The sequence below is a fragment of the Zerene cesonia genome, unplaced genomic scaffold (assembly GCF_012273895.1).
Source record: "Zerene cesonia ecotype Mississippi unplaced genomic scaffold, Zerene_cesonia_1.1 Zces_u007, whole genome shotgun sequence".
Classification (NCBI taxonomy): Eukaryota; Metazoa; Arthropoda; class Insecta; order Lepidoptera; family Pieridae; genus Zerene; species Zerene cesonia.
In genome coordinates, this window is record NW_024045137.1 from 604,075 (window position 1) to 615,762 (window position 11,688).

Sequence of the window (11,688 nt, forward strand, 5' to 3'; positions counted from 1 at the left end):
GTAAAACTATCCACAACGTGACATTGGCAAAATTGTGGCAACACAGCACTGCCATTCATAAAATAGAATTGAATTGAAAATGTTTCAATTTATTTAAACTTTTTGCATATCTATTATCTATCTATTTATTATTGTTTAATGTAAGCAATGGATGAAGATTCAATGAAAAAGTGTAAATGTTGTTTAGAAGAAGATGGATTATTGAATTTATGGGAAGAATATAAAAGCTACGGAGAGAGTATTATTTATGGTGATATGATAAAAGAATGTTTCGCTTTACCTGTAAGTACGAAATAATGAAGATTTATGTCTATTCTCAAATCAAATTTATGTTCCTTATCTGCTCTGGAAAGCCATAACTTCGAGAACAATAATGTTAAAAATATTAGACAAACCTTACATATATATATTATTTAATATAGTAATTATTTCACATTTCCCAGTATTATTAAATTACGGAGTTCGAGAATCCTTTATAATCTATAGTGAAGGGAATAGTTTAAAACTACACTCTTCTCACATTAGTTGGTTTATACTATACTGCTTACTACTAGTACTACTAGTACTACTAGTATTGTAAATGCGAAAGTTTGTAAGGATGTGTGTGTAGTTTCACCCGCATAAGTCCGTATCCCGTAGGATTATCGGGATAAAAAGTTGCCTATATGTTATTCCAGTTATCCAGCTGTCTACGTATCAAATTTCATTGCAATCGGTTAAGTAGTTTTAGCGTGGAAGAGTAACAAACACACACACATCCTTACAAACTCTCGCATTTATAATATTAGTAAGATTAGTAGGATAGTAGGAGGTAGGATAGTAGGATGTGTTGCCTCATATTTCGAAATTATTATTTCTAGTTGCAAAAACCTATCACAAATGGACAAGAGTACATCTGCGAGTCCTGCGTCAGTCGGCTGACAGACGCCATCAATTTCAAGAAGGAAATTCTATCTTCCGACATGCTATTAAAGGCATTGAATAAGGGTAAGTGAAGTTGAATATTTCTTCCTTTCTAAATCGCTTTTTATTTCATCATCATCATCATCATCATTATTGGCCCAAATACGTTCCCACTCCCTCCTATGAGGGTTCAGGCTACAATCTACCACGCTGGCCAAGTGCGGGTTGGCATAATGTCACATGTCGTTGAACTATTTGATTCTCAGACATGCTAGTTTCCTCACTATGTTTTCCTTCACCGGTTTCAGTAGTGGTGATGTTATCCACATGTGCAGATAAATTGAAAATACAATTTATTTCCTGCACGCTCGCCCGGTATCAAACCCTGACTTATTGATTGATTTGACTTTAACTTGATTTTGAAGTCCAAGGTTCTCACCACTGAGCCACCATTGCTCCTCTCTGCTTTTTATTCCGCGCTCTAATATTTATTCACTCAAGTGTGGAGGAAGGAAGGTGGAATTCATCCATCGAAAAAGGGAGGATATACTCTGTAGCTAAAACAATTCGCTTGCGCGATTCAGGATCGTGTCGCTACACGTGTAGACATCGTTTAGCAGTGCGTTTTAAAAATGTCGTATCACATCATTTCATTTACCTCAAGCATTACGCCAGCGGCTTCGCTTGCATGGTCTAAGGAAAAACGGATAGTTCAAGCATTTTTCCGCATATTTCCTGTTCCCAATGATCTTTATATTTATAACTAGCGTCCCGCCCGCGGCTTCGCCCGCCTCCATAATGTTCTTACCTTTTACACCTTCCCCGGACTAATAAGAATGCACTAAAACCATGGTTAAAAAAAAACAGACCTCAGCCATTCTCTAGTTTTAGCGAGACTAACGAACAGCAATTGATTTTTATATATAAGAAGAGTATTCTTTTTTTTTCTTTTATTACTATAACTTTTTCACATTTGATGAAATCTTCGGTGTTCCTAGACACATTCGATGGGGATACCTTCAAGAAAAGGGCATATCATTGTCTCAAAGGCCGGCAACACACTCGCGATGTGCAAGTGCTTATGGGCGGCGGGCGTCACTTTCCATCAGGTGACCCGTCTGCTCGTTTGCCTGCTAGGCGATAAAAAAAAAAATATTTCTTATTTTCTTTATTTCCTAAACATAGAATAACAACTCATGAGGAAGCATAAATTAACCTAATGGTCTGTAAACCTTTAATTTGCAGAAATTACAGAGTCGCAATTCAAACAAGAAACCGAATCGGACGTTGAGATAAAAACTGAATATTTGGACATCGAGTATCTGCTAGATGATGACTGTAAGGATATGTGCGATGCGGTATTCAGTGATGATGAAGAGAATGGTGAGAGATTTGTTTTTGTTCAGTTGGACAGCCCGGGACTTCTTTTTTTGGGGCATTTCCTATTTTTAAATATTACTCGAAAATGAAGGAGGTTATAAATTTGATTTTTTTTTTAATATCCTACTAATATTTAAAAAAAAAATTGTAAGGATGAGTGTGTGTTTGTTGCTCTTTCACGCAAAAACGACTGAACCGATTGCAATGAAATTTGGTACGTAGACAGCTGGACAACTGGAATAACATATAGGCAACTTTTATCCCGATATTCCAACGGGATACGGACTAACGCGGGTGAAACCGCGGGGCGTAGCTAGTATTCGATTACTCTGTGCGTTTTCAATCGATTCGCCCCGGCTTCGCCCGTAGTACATAAAAATATATATGTATATAGCTTATAGCCTTCTGCAATAAATGGGCCATTTAACACTGACAGAATTTTTCAAATCGGACCAGTAGTACCTGAGATTAGTACCTTCAAACAAACAAACAACTTCAGCTTTATAATATTAGTATATAGATTATAGAATCTTAGGAAACTTTTAACATTTACTTTTATTACCAGAGATAAAAAATTATATGCAGTTTTTTTTTTTTCATATCAATCAATAACTTCTAAATTTCAGTCGAAATGGAAACGATGAAGGACTCATCAAAAAAGCGATGTACATACACACAAAAAGACTTGGATAGTTGTACAAAAGGGATACAGGACAGTGCAGGTAACATGGAAGGATAGTGTATCTTTGTATAATATATAAATACATATGGTGGAGAATGATTTGAGGAGTATGTAGTTTTTAGTTATATTTAGTTAAAACCAGGTATAGTTAATCACTACTTAGTATAAAACAAAGTCGCTTTCTCTGTCCCCATGTCCCTATGTATGCTTTTATCTTTAAAACTACGCAATGGGTTTTGATGGTTTTTTTTTTAATAGATAGAGTGATTCAAGAGGAAGGTTTATATGTATAATAACATCTATTAAAAGTCTTTAAAATTTCTGTCAGATGGATGTTTGTATCACATCACACCATCTCCCAAAATAACACGCAATTTCCCCCTCCTCCCTGCCTCACTTTTAAGTAAATTTTTTAGATTTTAAAATTATCATACATTATGACAAATGCACATAACACAGAGAAAAATGTAATTAAATTGATTCATTTTTTTTTAGAAAATTTCAATGTCGAGTCCGGCACAAAGAAATCTAGGCGTATATTTTCAAGTGTATATATAAATGGTAAGTTTTATTTAAAGTGATATTATAAAGTTTTCACTTTATGATATCTATATAGTTTGATTTGATTTTTTTTTGTAGTTTGAATGTATAAAAGTAAAAAAAAAATTAACTAGCTATTTCGTTTTAGCGACCATCTTGTATTTGAAATTTGTCATAGTGTATGGTGTTCTATTATTTTATTTGATACACCTATTGTGAAATTGTAAAAAAAATTGTGGCGGCCACTTTGTGGCGCGGGTACCTAAATCTAAAGTCACAAATTTTTTTATCCAACTCAGCGTTCTCGCAGACCGCTCTTGACTGATTAACATTTGAAATTTAATTCAATTTAAGATATAAAAAAAATAAACCTGAAAAGTAAATCAGAATCGGTTCATCCGTTCGGCAGCTACGATGACACAAGGCACACACGTCAAACATATAGCACTCCATCGATTTGATATTCCGGGCCATTTTTTTTTTCTGCTTCAAACTTCAACTAATGAATTTTTTTTTTTTTGTTTTCAGATATGCAAAAGTCAATCAAAAGTGAACCTGGCCAAGACCAGAAAAGAGCGAGAAGAAAATTGACGAACCGCATCCTCACCGATCCGATCGGGGATTTTGCAAACGAGCAAATATTCCTAAACCACTTGAACACCTATTCGAACGCGACGCCGCTGAAAGGCTACAACGGCAGAGCGTACGAGTGCTATTTCTGCGATAACCAATACGAGGAACCTGCAGAATTGAAGGCGCACACGAGAAAAGCGCACAGGAAGTCCAAACTGCTGTCGCTCGAGGTTCTGACAGCTGGCGCCAAAATCGACGTCACCGACTTGACGTGTCTCATCTGTCACACGGAACTCAACCTGATCACAGACTTCAGTGAACATTTGAAAAAGGAACATTCGAAGACATTCGACGAGGCGACAGTGGATTATCTAGTGCCGTTAAAATTCAGCGGGGACAAGTTACAGTGCGCCATTTGTGCGGAGACGTTCCTGTACTTTAAGCTTTTGTATGAGCACATGAAAAAGCATATAAGGAATTTCGAGTGCGAATCGTGCGGCTGCGGGTTCATCACGCGCCGGACGCTACGCGCGCACATCCGTCGCCATGACAACGGGGAGTACAAGTGTAACCACTGCTCGAAGGTATTCTTCACGAAGGCGAGGGTCCGGAATCACCAGAAGCAAGTGCATTTTAAAGTGAAACGGAACAAGTGTTCGTACTGCGATGAGAAATTCAACGACCTGATGAAGAAGAAAAAGCACGAGTGTGACGTGCACGGCGCGAAGAAGCAGACGTTTGTATGCCAAGCGTGTGAGCGGCAGTTTCAAAGTCAGAAATCGCTCGCCTGCCATATAAAAGAGTATCATTTGATGATAAGGAACCATAAGTGTACCGTATGTGAGCAGACTTTCGTGACCCCGCTTGCTTTAAGGGAGCACATGGTTAAGCATACGAGGGCAAGGGATTTTATATGTAAAGTGTGTAATAAAGGATTTAGTAGGCGGTACACGTTGGTGGAGCATATGCGGATACATATGAACGATAGGCGTCATAAGTGCGAGTTGTGTGGAAGCGCCTTTATACAGAAAAGTAGTTTGAGGAATCATATAGCGACGAAACACCCGCATGTGGAGGTATAAAATATATCTTATATACTTATAGTAGTGTTTTATTTATAATAGACCCTGATAAAGTTCTTTCTATGAATAGTTCCCTTTTTGTTTTTAAGACGTAAAAAAAACTTCAATTTATTTGGGTTATTATTCCAGAATTTTCGCGGTGAACAGATTGTGATGAATCTTTATTTATTTAATAGCTTATGCCGTATGGTTCAGTTTAAAATTTTGGTCTAGTTTGGATAATTTGAAATAATTATTGATATTCTACTTTGGTCACAGAGAATAAAAAATTCAGATGTTTAAATTTCTGAAATTAGTTGTAGTCATCATATCTCAGTTACATGGAACATTATTTTAGTAGATATATCACACTTCCGTTATTGAACGAAAAATACAAACCCTAAATATTGAAACAAATGCGATAATATAGGCGAACAATATAAGTTTAAATGAAAGACGAAAAATGCGGATTCGATCTATCTACCTCTAGATGATTTTTTTTTAAACATCTCAGCATTTTCAGTTAATTTAATATATGTAAGTACTAATTACTATCAACACTTTCGTTTCGAAAATCTTTAGTTCATAAAGTTGTTTTTTTAAATAAATAGATACGCGTCTATTGGGATTTCGTATGACAAAACACAGTACACCCTGACGTATGTCATTTCAATGTTTTGACAATACTGATATCAAAATCAACTCGAAATAATTATTATTTGTTTAATGATAATTATGAATTAAATATCGTCGAATAAAAGTAAATATGAGTGTTAATAAAACCCAGGGGCCGTTGTACGACCCTGGCCTGTGCAGATGTTGTGGAAATATAAAAAAATGTCGTATTTTAAACGTCGAATATACTCATCAGGGTCAAAAGGAGACATATTCAGATTTGTTTGTTGATTGTTTTGGTTTATTGGTAAGTAAATACTGAAAAATTTAAATAGAATCGTCATTGCTATAATAAATTTAACATTTGATTATCTTGATAGTTGAACACTTTATCGATAATAGCGAAAACTGAAGTTTAATTAATATTAAAAATGCTAAATACTAGGGGTATTTAAACGTAAAAACTATATCTCAACGTAAAAACTTATAAAATTAAGAAAGTGGTATAAAATAAAGAAGATGAATTATTTACAGTATATAGTCCCTAAAATAACTCCTCAAATTTAGAATGGTTTAGTTACACAGCTGCCAGATTTTCTGTTAAGCTTATCTTTCTTTATGTATACAAATACATGTTAAAAACTGACAAATCCCTAATAATATGATAAATATGAAAGTACCCCAGTCTGTCTGTCTTCTTAATGCCTAAACCACAGAAGCATTTGGATGAAATATGGTACAAATATATTTTGAGACCCTAAAAAGGACATAGTATAGTTTCTATATAAAAAATTACACAAGAAAAGGAATTATTTGTGGAAAACGTAATCCTTGTATTTCTTCCATTGATTATGCGGGTGAAGCGGCAATGAGAGAGTTCGAAAGCTATAAGGATTTAAAGATATGAGAAAGCTGCAGTAACAATGTGTAAACTCATGTCTCCATGCTTTCCAGCTGTCCCAACTGGACGGGGAGCCAACAGAAAGGCTGATATGTGCTACTTGTGTCACAAGATTGCGAGAGGCCAACTGTTTTAGACTGCAAGTGCTGCAGTGTGAGGAGAGACTGCTGACAACGAAAATCAATGGGTTTGATAATGGTAAGGCCTCTGTGGTTTCTTATAAAATTGTGTGAAAGCAGTGGTGGCTCAGCGGTGAGAACCTCAGACTTCAAAATCGATAAGTCGTGGTTCAAGACCAGGCAGCGTGAGTAAATTGATTTTTCAATTTATCTTTGCATGTAGATAACATTACCACTGCTTAAAACAGTGAAGGAAAACATCCAGTGAGGAAACTGGCATGTCTGAGAATCAAAAAGTTCGACGATATGTGACATCTGCCAACCGGCACTTGGCCAGCATGGTGGATTATGGCCTGAACCCTCATAGGAGGCCTGTGTCCCAGCAGTGGGAACATACAAAGGTCGATGATGATGATGATGATGATGTTTTAAGTGAAATCCTATGTCCCTTAGTGGGGTATGGGCCAGATGGTACATCTCTTTCATTAAATGATTTTCTTTATGGACAAGTAGGTGATCAGCCTTATGGCCTGCCAGACAGCAACATTTTTTTTCATCTTCACTGAGATTTGAAGCTAGGGCCCCTCGGTTTTACGCTCACACATTAACCACTGCACCAAGGAGGCCACTGAAATTTTTTTTAGTTTCATTTATCCACATACAATTTATAATTTACTAGCATTTGCCCGTGGCTTCACATGCTATAATTTGGAGTAGTTAAATAGATGTTATATATATAAAACTTCCTCTTGATTCACTCTATCTATTAAAAAAAACCCATCAAAATCCATTGCATAGTTTTAAAGATTTAAGTGTACATATGGATATAGGGACAGAGAAAGCAACTTTATTTTATACTATGAAGTAATAAACAGGTGATATGCTCATTAAGCACTTAATTTACTAAATAAAATCGTAACTGATGAGAACTGTATACAAGGTACGGTTCCCTTCTGTTCCATAATGGTGTATGTAACGTTTTTTAATCATAATTATATAAATTAATAATTAGCCACCAGATCAAATCAAACTATTTGTTTGTTAATCATAGCACAACCATAGACTAAAGAGATTAATATATTTCACTGACATCTACACGCCATAATGTGAACTAAAATTTGCATTACAGATGATCAAGAAAAAGATATAAAATGCGACACGGTTATCAAGGAAGAAGTGAATATATTGATTGAGCCCGAATATGACGCGGAGCCGATGGACGATCACCATACGGATGGTAAGATGATTCTTTCTATCAACCGACTCCAATAAAGGAGTTTATATATTTGAATGTATATTTTTGTTGGCTTTCTTACCGCAGATGACTCAACTGAGTGATTCGATTTTTATGATTTTTAAATGAACACTGGTGCCATATGTTTATTTAATTTTGATCTAGGTTTTTATATAAATAGTAATTTTTCTTTGTTCATACATGATTGGATTGGACAGAAGAGAAACCATTAATAACGAGAAAGAAGAGAAAACTAAAGAAACTACGCAAGCGCAAGAGAGAGCCGGCAGATGTGACGGAGGAGATGCTCGCCGAGATGCAGCGCATGAGCGAGAAGCTAGAAGAGATGCAGTACGTTGGTGAGTTTCGGAAAGTACTGGCTACTAGCTGCGCCCCGCGGTTTCACCCGCATAAGTCTGTATCCCGTAGGAATATCGGGATAAAAAGTTGCCTATATGTTATTCCAGTTGTCCAGCTGTCTTCGTACCAAAGTTGATTGCAATCGGTTCAGTAGTTATGTACAAGTTGGTATGACATAACGTTTATAACACAGGAAAAAACTCCCGCAAAGATAGTTGCCTTTTATAGAAATGAAAAACAACGTTATATTTGCTTGCAATTAAATAAATTATTTTTCGTTTCACTATGACACGAATATATACGAAGTATGTTATGTATATGTGCTAGGAATTTACTCTTCCCAAACGTCTGTCAGTTGCAGGTCAGAGTAAATTTAAATTTTGTTGTCAAATCTAACACTACAATACAAATAACACAAAAAGAAGAAATATTTCGAAAGTGGCTTCTAAGGTAGTTACTTCACTAATTTTTTAGTTTAGTGCGAATAATTAATATTATTTAGAATTTATTATTTGACGTATAGACCCCCTCTTCAAGATAGTGGTTTACGCGTGAGCGTAGAACCTCGGAGTCTTGGGTTGGATCCCCAGTCGGGACCAACAAAAAAAGTCTTGGTCTTGCAGGACACAAGGCTGATCACCTCCTTGAACGTATAGGAAATCGATGAGTGAAACAGATGTATTTTGCATCTGTCCCACACCCCACAAAGAGGACATGAGACTACTTTTCAGTTTGACATATAACTAAACTATGTGTGCAATTGATTACAGAACCGCCTCCACAGAAACCGGAGAAAAAATCCAGTGAAGACATAAAGGCATTCGCGAACGTTATAACAATCGTCGAAAATTCATATGTCTGCCCCTTCGACACGTCGTTCAGCGACTACTTCTGTATATACTGTAGGCGTGTGTTCACGGACCCTAAGAAATTGAGGGAACACACGCTTACACACGACCCGAACACGTTCAAAGACGTGCTGTCAAACTATACGAACAATAAAAAGATTCAAATTGACATTGACAGGATAGACTGCCGTCTATGCCCGGAAGTGATAACTGACATTGACGTTTTCAAACGTCACGTGACGTCACACGGGAAGGAGGTGCACGAGGCGCCGAACGAGTTTCTAAAATTCAAACTCACTTCCGGCACGCTGCACTGCCTCGAGTGCGGCAACGCGTTCAGCTTCTTTCACGCGCTGAAAAAGCACATGGCGGAGCATTTCGGCACGTGCATTTGCGACGTTTGCGGCGCGCACTATTTCGAGGAGCGGATGCTGGTACTGCATCAGAAAACCCACAAGCCGATAGACGAAGTGTTCAACTGCAAGGAGTGCGGGAAGAATTTCAAATCGAAGTACACTAGGTACATACATATCGCGCGCAATCACAAAAAGGAGGCAGCGTATCAGTGTAGCAAGTGCGACGAGGTGTTTTTCTCATACACCCTCCGGTATCGGCACATGATCGAATACCACGGGGAAGAGAGGCTGTTCAAATGCGACCAGTGCGACAGAACGTATGACAGTCGCAAGTCGCTCAGAGAGCATAACAGACGGTTCCACTTGAAGATCCTCAAACACGAGTGTCACTTGTGCGACAAACGCTTCTATTTGCCGTCGAGGTTGAAAGAGCATCTGGCCAGCCACACGGGCGAGCGGAATTTCCGTTGCGAGTTCTGCGGGAAGAGTTATCCGCGGTTGCGCGGCCTGAAAGTGCATATGCAGTCGCATAATAGTGAAAAGAAGTTCAAATGTGCGATGTGCAACGCTTCGTTCACGCAAAATGTCAATTTGAAAAATCATGTTAAGCGGCAACACCAAGGTTTAGATGTCAGTGAGGGTTACCAAGATTGTGCGTAATTATAGGATGTAGTATGTAAAAAATAAATAATATTTTAAGTTTTCATGGGAGATAGCAGGAAAAATATTTTTTATGAAGATTTTTTGGTACTAACCCCGTCAACAATATTCCGCCTTTTGCTATGGATGACGTATGCTATTATTTTAACTGACTGCGAAAGAATAAGTAATAGGTATTTCGAATTTTTCTAAGCGGCTTGATGGATGGAAATGATTTCTGATTTTTATTTGTTAGTGTCACATGTATATTGTGTACATTACATATACATTTTTTAAAGTCCTTTGTTGAGTGATAAAATCTTAACTTATTAATTAATTTTACATCATTTCACTACATGTAACATACATAACGTTGCTATTTTAAGACATACCAGATTAAGAAAATGGAAGCCAATTAATTTTATTTGAACGTAATACGATAGCTCAGTGGTGAGAACCTCGGACTTCAAAATCGATAAGTCGGGGTTCGAGATCGGGTGAGCGTGCAGGAAAATTAATTGATTTTTCAATTTATCTGCGCATGTAGATAACATCACCACTGCTTAAACGGTGAAGGAAAACATCGTGAGGAAACCGGCATGTCCAAGAATTAAAAGTTCGACGACATGTGACATCGGCCAACCCGCGCTTGGCTAGCGTGGTGGATTATGGCCTGAACCCTCATAGGAGGCCTGTGTCCCAGCAGTGGGAACATATATGGGCTGATGATGATGATGATGATGATGAATACATAATTATGGCATTTTTATAATATTTTGTTCAACTTAAAATGTGTCACGTCACGCACATGTATTACGGTTCAACTAAATTATAAGTAATTGTAATAAGCATAGATAATAAATCCTAAGTTATTGTAAGATATCTTATATTGTACAAATAGTTGTTGTGATGTTTGTAAATTGTAAATATATTAAGCGTAATGTAATGTAATGTGGAAGGTTTTTTTTACTACCAATATTTCGTCAAAGTGACAGTTGATATTATTCTTGCATAGATGAAAAAACAGCAACAGTAAAATAAATAAATAATATAGACTATATAGTTTCTACTTGAAACGAGTACAGTATATGCGTATGGGTACTGTACACAGATTAATTATTATTAGATTTCAGACTTGCGCGGCCTCGCTAGGATCGGCCAGTGCTAAATAATTTTTGCTAGTTATTCACATACGCACGAATACACAAACTTAAGTGTAGCAAATGTTTCATGAGCGTAAACCTTTGTATATTACACGAATGTTTGCAGAGTTACTGGATATCAGCTAGTTGTATTATTATTATTTTAAAAGAAATCAAATTGTGTCGGTGCACTTTCGTTTAGCATTAAAATTATTTTTAATGCTGAATTATACATTAAACAAATAATTAATTTATCCTATTATACTTCGGCCGTTCAGAGAATGCGTTCCTGACACCTGTCAGTTAGTCACGACTAGTGATGGGCACAACATAAC

The 11,688-nt window shown here is 36.8% G+C and overlaps 2 protein-coding genes across 2 annotated transcripts in view; both read left to right on the plus strand.

Moving 5' to 3' along the window:
- Window positions 1-70: 70 nt before the first annotated feature.
- LOC119839059 (zinc finger protein 62-like) lies at window positions 71-5,179 on the plus strand. The gene is made up of 6 exons (XM_038365233.1): window positions 71-282; window positions 861-987; window positions 2,149-2,286; window positions 2,910-3,005; window positions 3,461-3,526; window positions 4,034-5,179. Exons 1-6 carry the CDS (start codon window positions 148-150, stop codon window positions 5,158-5,160), a joined length of 1,689 nt encoding a protein of 562 aa, XP_038221161.1. The 5' UTR covers window positions 71-147; the 3' UTR covers window positions 5,161-5,179.
- Window positions 5,180-5,831: 652 nt separating this feature from the next.
- Window positions 5,832-11,688, plus strand: part of LOC119839009 (zinc finger protein 43-like) — an 11,903-nt gene continuing 6,046 nt past the window's right edge. The window contains exons 1-5 of the mRNA XM_038365178.1: window positions 5,832-6,061; window positions 6,709-6,853; window positions 7,904-8,011; window positions 8,227-8,367; window positions 9,139-10,231. Coding sequence (XP_038221106.1) covers window positions 5,906-6,061; window positions 6,709-6,853; window positions 7,904-8,011; window positions 8,227-8,367; window positions 9,139-10,231 — 1,643 coding nt within the window. The 5' untranslated portion in view covers window positions 5,832-5,905. The remainder of the gene's footprint in view (window positions 6,062-6,708; window positions 6,854-7,903; window positions 8,012-8,226; window positions 8,368-9,138; window positions 10,232-11,688) is intronic.